This window comes from Glycine soja, chromosome 8 (genome assembly GCF_004193775.1).
Source record: "Glycine soja cultivar W05 chromosome 8, ASM419377v2, whole genome shotgun sequence".
NCBI classification, from domain to species: domain Eukaryota; kingdom Viridiplantae; phylum Streptophyta; class Magnoliopsida; order Fabales; family Fabaceae; genus Glycine; species Glycine soja.
In genome coordinates this window covers 35971186-35978093 of record NC_041009.1, presented here as the reverse complement: position 1 = coordinate 35978093, position 6908 = coordinate 35971186, and the positions used below count along the sequence as shown (strand labels likewise).

The following is a 6908-nucleotide window of genomic DNA, read 5'->3' as shown; positions in this document are numbered from 1 at the left end:
TGAGCATGGACACTTAAGCTTTGTTGTAAGACACCAAATCATAGTTTTTTTTATTTTGTTCTCCTATTTTGAAGTGGTTGACCATGATAAATAATGCGGTGTATGATATATTTTTATTGGGATTCTTTGACGTTTAAACTACGGAAAAAATGTGTCATGGATATTAGTAATGTGTTGAAAATAATTTAAAAAAAAAATGCAAAACATGGGCACTTAAGCTTTGTTGCAAGGGTCCAAATCATAGATTTTTTTTTATTTTGTTCCCCTATTTCTAGTTGGTTGTCCATGAAACTGGTGTATGATATTGTTTTTTGGATTCTTGACGTTTTAAATATCAAAAAAATGTGTCATGGATATTTATACTGTGTTGGACATAATTTAAAAAAATACAGCGCATGGACACTTAAGCTTTGTTTCAAGTGTCCAAATCATAGTTTTTTCGATTTTCTTCTCCTATTTTGAAATTGTTGTCCATGGAACTGGTACACAATATATTTTTCTTGGGATTCTTTGAATTTTAAACTGTGAAAATAATATGTTATAGATATTTGTAATGTGTTGGACATAATTTAAAAAAAATGCAGAACATGGACACTTAAGTTTTGTTGCAAGGGTTTAAATCATAGATTTTTTATTTTGTTCTCCTATTATGAGTTGTTTGTCCATCAAACTGGTGTACGATATGTTTTTCTTGGGATTCTTTAATGTTTAAACTATGGAAAAAAGGGGTCACGAATATTAGTAATGTGTTCGACATAATTTTTTTTTAAAAATGCAGAACATAGGCACTTAAGCTTTGTTGCAAGGGTCTAAATCATAATTTTTTTATTTTGTTCTCCTATTTTGAGGTGGTTGTCCATGAAACTGGTGCACAATATATTTTTTTTTTGATTCTTTGATGTTTGAAATATGGAAAAACTGTGTAACGGATATTAGTAATGTCTTGGACATAATTTTAAAAAAATGCAGAACATGTGCACTTAAGCTTTGTTGCAAGAGACCAAATCATAGTTTTTTTATTTTTATTTTGTTCTCTTATTTTGAAGTTGTTGTCCATGAAACTGGTGCACGATATACTTTTCTTGGGATTCTTTGACGTTCAAACTGCGATAAAAATGTGTCGTAGATATTAGTAATGTGTTGGACATAATTTTAAAAAAATACAGAACATGAGAACTTAAGCTTTGTTGCAAGGGTCCAAATCATAGTTTTTTTTTATTTTGTTCTCCTATTTTGAGGTGGTTGTCCATGAAACTGATGCTCGATATTTTTTTTTGGATTTATGATGTTTAAAATATGGAAGAAATGTGTCACGAATATTAGTACTGTGTTGGACATAATTTAAAAAAATGCAAAAAAGAAAAATAACGAAAGTAACGCTTGAGTTGGAGCGCGAGTCATGGGAAGCTGTTGAGATAAACGGGGCAGTTTCAGTTTCACCATGCCAATTTCGTAGCACACCAGTTTTTAACAGGTGAGTAGTCATCAATCTCATCGATTTATGTTCATAATTTACAGTTTTATTTACTATTGCTCGGGAAAGATGTATGATTGGTCATAATAACGCAGAGGTGAGATCATCCTCAATTCAACTGGGAACACAGTTTTCACCAGTGACAACACAAGATTGATGTTGTTGTATCCAACGATGATGTTGGCCTACATAACCGGTGTAATACAATCATCAATTACAAATGTTGATATGTCATCTGCAATTACTTCAATTTGGTATCATTGTCCTATACACGAAATGAATGGACATGTTGAGTATACGTCATGTCCAATTACTGACAAAGAAGATGTTTGGTGCATGTTTAATACATTCACAAACATGCAAAGTGTAAGTGTAATATGTATGGAACTTAGAGTTGAAGTTTATACTTCACCATCATTTTCTCATGCTAATGACCTAATTTGGACAGAGATGGAGCAAAAGTTGAATAGTTCCATGAAATTAGAATAAACTATTTAACATATGTTGTTGTATTACTTTTAATTGCTTGTTAGTTTTTATTATGTATTTAGTGTTTGTTTGATGTGTTTGTACGATGTTGTTCAGTTGCCATTTTCGTTTGTCATGAGGGTACTCAAATAAATTGTAAAATTAAAGGAGCATGAATATACTGTAAGTCAAAAAGTTCAACATAAGTTAATTGCTATTTTCATCTTACAACAAATTTTACTACTTAATCCCTGTAATGGTGTCTTGTTCCACATGAAGGGCGTCTCCTATTACGTCTTGGATTTCGATGTGGGCGCTCATTCGGTATATCATGCATTGATGGATTATTCTCTTCAACATCTTGGCTAAACATCAAATTGAAACTTGGTTCCACTTTGTTCTATAGGCTATGCATGTATTCACGAGCTGATGCTAGCGTGCCACAATCAATTCCAAAAACATTGCTCAAGAAATCATCTTGTTGGACAATCGGTGAAGTGTAGTCCATGTTTGAAGCACCAGGAAAAACAATCTGTCATGGGGGTGGGGAATTGGTGTGTCTGTGGGTGGAACGTAATCTATCATGGGGGGAATTCGTATGTATGCAGGATTACATTTTGGTTGCACGTTGTTTGTTGCCCTTGACGATTAACCAGTTTCGAAATTTATTGACGATCCACTTGGCGGTTGCATATTTAAAAAAATAATAGTATTACTTTGATACCAGGCCATGTATTCCTGAGAATGCTTTGCATGCCCTATAATAGGTTTCCCTATAAAATCATTGATTGACGTTGTTGTCAATACCTTATCCACTTTGCAACTTTTTCTGCCCAATTTGTGTCAGTTCGACCTCGCATATCGATTTTGTGAAGTTTGTCCATGTTTCTTGGGGGATCTGGTATGTCTTGTCCGAGGCAGAATTGAAGTTTAACTTTATCTTCTTGGTGTCATTCTACTATCGAGAAACAAATTAGAGGGGTACATGTTGTCCATATGGAGGATGCTATGAAAGTTGTCGACTCCAAAACATCCAAAAAGTGGAGACATGGATTCCACAAGAACTGAAATAATACAAAATAAATAATTAATTAATTATTAAAAACACAAAACTCAACATTATTTTTATGTAACTCATAGTTTATTTATTACCTGTTCAGTTGTCATGTAGTCTAATCTCATCCTATAACCGATGACATCTCCATGTGGTGTACTAGTAAAGCTTAATCCACGTCACTCCATCTAATAAATGAAAAATTATTAATTTAATACATACTATGCTAATCATATAACAATGAATTTGAGACTCATATTACCTTATAACCAACCGATACGATGGTGTCCGATTAACTCTTGCTGCAATGAAAGGCATGCAATACCATGCCCAAGATTGCAACAATTAGGCACAATCGCCCATGGTTTTGGCATCAGGGTCAGTGGCCCTACACATTTCCTTGTACAACATTGTTAGACAAGTAGAGCCCCAAATATACTGTCTGACTTGGTCGAGATCAACCAGCACAGTGAGGTACATCAAATGAACCCAATTTTCCATCTTGTCTGGCATTAAAACCCCACCAATTAGCCACAAAAGGTAAGCTCTACAATATGCTTCTAACTGCTGTTGTGTTGGTTCTGAGGGAAGCGGCAACATATTATCTTGCAACCACTTAAGCATAATGGTAAAGCCTACTATTGCTTCTCCCTTTGGCGAAACAACATCCAAATATTGTTCACACATTTCCTCCCAATCATAGTAGGTTGCACCAGTGATTGGCCTACCGTCCACCTTTATGCCAAGCTACAGTGCTACATCCTCTAGTGTAATTGTACATTCTCCAATAGGAAGATGAAAAGTGTGTGTCTCTGGTCTCCATCGCTCAACAAGTGTAGTCACTAGATGACGATCAATTTTGAAGTGGTGTAAATTTGCCACATCAGCAAACCTAGTATAAGCAAGCAACGACTTAATTAAAGGATGAGGAGAGGGTATCAAATGACAATACGAAATGATTATTGGTGGTTGTCCCTGTAAAACAAAAGTTGCCTTTTTATAATTGTCATGACAATAAAAGGTTATAATATCATCTAATTTGTACTTACCATGTGTTTGTATCTTTGAAGCTCGATAACAATCTTGTTTCCATAACAATGTTGTTGCCTCCATTCTCCCTTTACACAATCAAACGATTGAAAATTTAGTTGTTGATATTCAAAATGAACCGGTGAGTGTAATAAGTTGTATGTTCTGAGATGGTTTTTATAGGCGGAGAAAAATTTGTGCGTGCCACTACTCACAGTACTGTGCACTCACTGTTCATTTACTATTCATGTCAAGAATCCTACAGCGATAGTGTGCGCGTTAGAAATCCTGTAGATACACTATTCATATCACTGTGTGCGTCAGAACATTGTTCACGTCACTGTGGACATCAAAACACTGTTCATGTTACTGTAGATCAATTTTTCACCGCAAAAATTGTCACTGCACTGTTCACGACACTGTTCACGTAATTTTGACAACAAAAGTTGTCGGTGCACTGTTCATGACTCTGTGGAGGCAATCTGGACCATTAAAATTGTCGGTTCGATAACGACCGTTGGATCTATCCATAGCCACGACACTATAAATATGTCTCCAAACGTATTCTTCTACATACAAAAAATACTTCACAACAGAAGTTTCAAATCAATCTCAATCTCTATACCAAATCACTCTCAGTCTCCAGACCAAATCACTCTCAGTCTTGAAACCAAATCACTCTTAGTCTCCAAACCAAAACACGCTCAATCTCCAAACCTAATCACTCTCAGTCACCATGGCAAGTAGAAATGAAAATGTCTCTGCCCTAGTCTACTATGATGCCTATGTAGCCGATTGTGACGAGGGCGTTGAGTTTAAGGGCGGAAATGATGTACTTGTTTCAATGAGGAGAGGCATCACCTTGAATGCCTTGAAAACAAAAAATCCAACGTAAGATGAGCCTAAACCGAGGTCAAACCATAACACAATCATTTATTGATACCCCATTTCTGTTGGGTCTGGCATATTCAATTACTAAGTTATTACCATCAGTGACGATGAGGATATTGATGGCATGTTCGATGTCTATAACCGACATCATTGCTTAAGTGGCTTTCAATTCCTCGTACAATACGAACAACAACCTTCTTTTACCACCAATGTCGAAACAATCATTTAATCACCACAAATTCACGAAACAGCATACACTAACTACCATACTCAAACCTACCATGAAGGCCAATCCTCTTACACACCAATCCCATACACGACCACAAATGATTATTACGTCCCTTATTTTGAACCCACTGAATTTGATACCTACATTAGTTCATACACACAACTGCTTGGTGGATCATCAAACTACTGTGAGACGACTCCCCAACTAAATGAGGTCTCCCAAATAAATGTCGACCCAACTACTGATATCCATGTTGCTCAATGTCACGTGACTACCAGGCTTAAAATGGGTTGTCGGATGAAGTTGTTGATGACTTCAGTGACGATGAAGATGAAATTTTGGCGAACAACAACAACGACGACAACAAAGGCAATAATGGCATACAATTCCTTTTCCAACAAACATCATCTGAAAATGTTTATCGTCCATATCCAAATAATTTTGATGTTGGTGAAATCCAAGTGCTTGACAACCCTGACTATAGGCATTTTTTGGACCAATAACAACAATTTGACTCGCACAATGACGAGTTGTATGTTGGTCAGCAATTTCGTCAATTGAGGACCTGAAACACACGGTAAAAATGTGGCACATTAAGAACCATGTGACTTTCAGAGCCAAGAGGTGTGTGAAGGATACATGGGTCTTATGTTGCCCAGTTGAAAGGTGCCAATGGAAACTTAGAGCATCCGAAAGAAAAAATCACAATAAGATGGATTCAAAACTTGTAGGCAAAAATATCCTTGCGATGGTTGAAGAAAATGAGCAACTAACCATTCTTACATTCATCGTATTCATAAGACAAGAGTTCGGATACACCATCACATATCGTAAAGCATGGCTAGCAAAACAATGGGCCCTCAAGTAGGTATATGGTAATTGGGAAGAGTCATACAACATACTTCCCAAATACCTACTAGCTTTGCAATTTTTCATCCCTGGCACAATTGTCAGGATTCAAACTATTCCTGCACTAGACGAGTCCAACCAACCAATCCCAGACAAGGTCATATTCCATCGAATTTTTTGGTCATTTAAAGCATGCATTGATGCATTTGCATTTTGTAAACTCGTTATGAAAATTGATGGAACATGGCTATATGGAAGATACAAAGGGACGTTGTTAATTGCAGTTGCACAAGATGGCACTAACAACATATTTCCATTGGCATTTGACATTGTCAAGGGTGAGACAACATATGGGTGACACTTTTTTTTGCCAAACTTGAGAACACATGTGATACCACAACATGGTATATTTGTATTCGGCACATAGGCCAACTCGTCACATGTATTTTGTATTCGACACATAGGCCAAAACTACAAAAAATAATTCAAAAATAAGGACGAAAGAAAAAACGTCCTGAGTATGGGTAAGATATTTTGTTTATATTCTAACGCAAAATATTTAATTATTTAACATTAAACTAACATTCAGATTTACATTTTTTTCAAACTATAGGGTATGCTATGACTCAACCAGGGTTTTTTCACCATTATCGGGAGTTACAAGAAGATAACCCGCACGGCACAACATGACTTTATCAAATACCAAGGGAGCAATGGACCTTGGCATGGGATGAGGGAAAACGGTGGGGACACATGACCATTAATTTAGCAGAGTCACTAAACTCGGTGCTAAAAAAAATTGAAATTTTCCAATCACAACCTTGGTTAGAGCCACGTATGAGAAGTTAAACAAATATTTTGTTGACTGTGGGACTCAGGCTGATGCAATGATCGCCTCCAGACAAGTTTACACA

General features: G+C 36.2%; 2 protein-coding genes across 2 annotated transcripts; one reads left to right on the top strand and one right to left on the bottom strand.

The window, feature by feature from the left end:
• Positions 1–3341: 3341 nt before the first annotated feature.
• Positions 3342–3683, bottom strand: LOC114424113 (protein MAIN-LIKE 2-like). Its single transcript, XM_028390977.1, has one exon. It carries the CDS (start codon positions 3681–3683, stop codon positions 3342–3344), a length of 342 nt encoding a protein of 113 aa, XP_028246778.1.
• A 2174-nt stretch (positions 3684–5857) lies between these two features.
• Positions 5858–6352, top strand: LOC114424112. The gene is made up of 2 exons (XM_028390976.1): positions 5858–6009; positions 6100–6352. Exons 1-2 carry the CDS (start codon positions 5858–5860, stop codon positions 6350–6352), a joined length of 405 nt encoding a protein of 134 aa, XP_028246777.1.
• The last annotated feature ends 556 nt before the right edge of the window (positions 6353–6908 follow it).

What these genes read in the sequence shown, in the direction of transcription:
- LOC114424113 (XM_028390977.1), bottom strand. Translation starts at nt 3,683, where the DNA reads ATGTGTGAACAATATTTGGATGTTGTTTCGCCAAAGGGAGAAGCAATA.
- LOC114424112 (XM_028390976.1), top strand. Translation starts at nt 5,858, where the DNA reads ATGGATTCAAAACTTGTAGGCAAAAATATCCTTGCGATGGTTGAAGAA. An exon ending in GCAAAACAATGGGCCCTCAA is followed by an intron (nt 6,010 to 6,099) that starts GTAGGTATATGG and finishes CACAATTGTCAG; the next exon opens with GATTCAAACTATTCCTGCAC.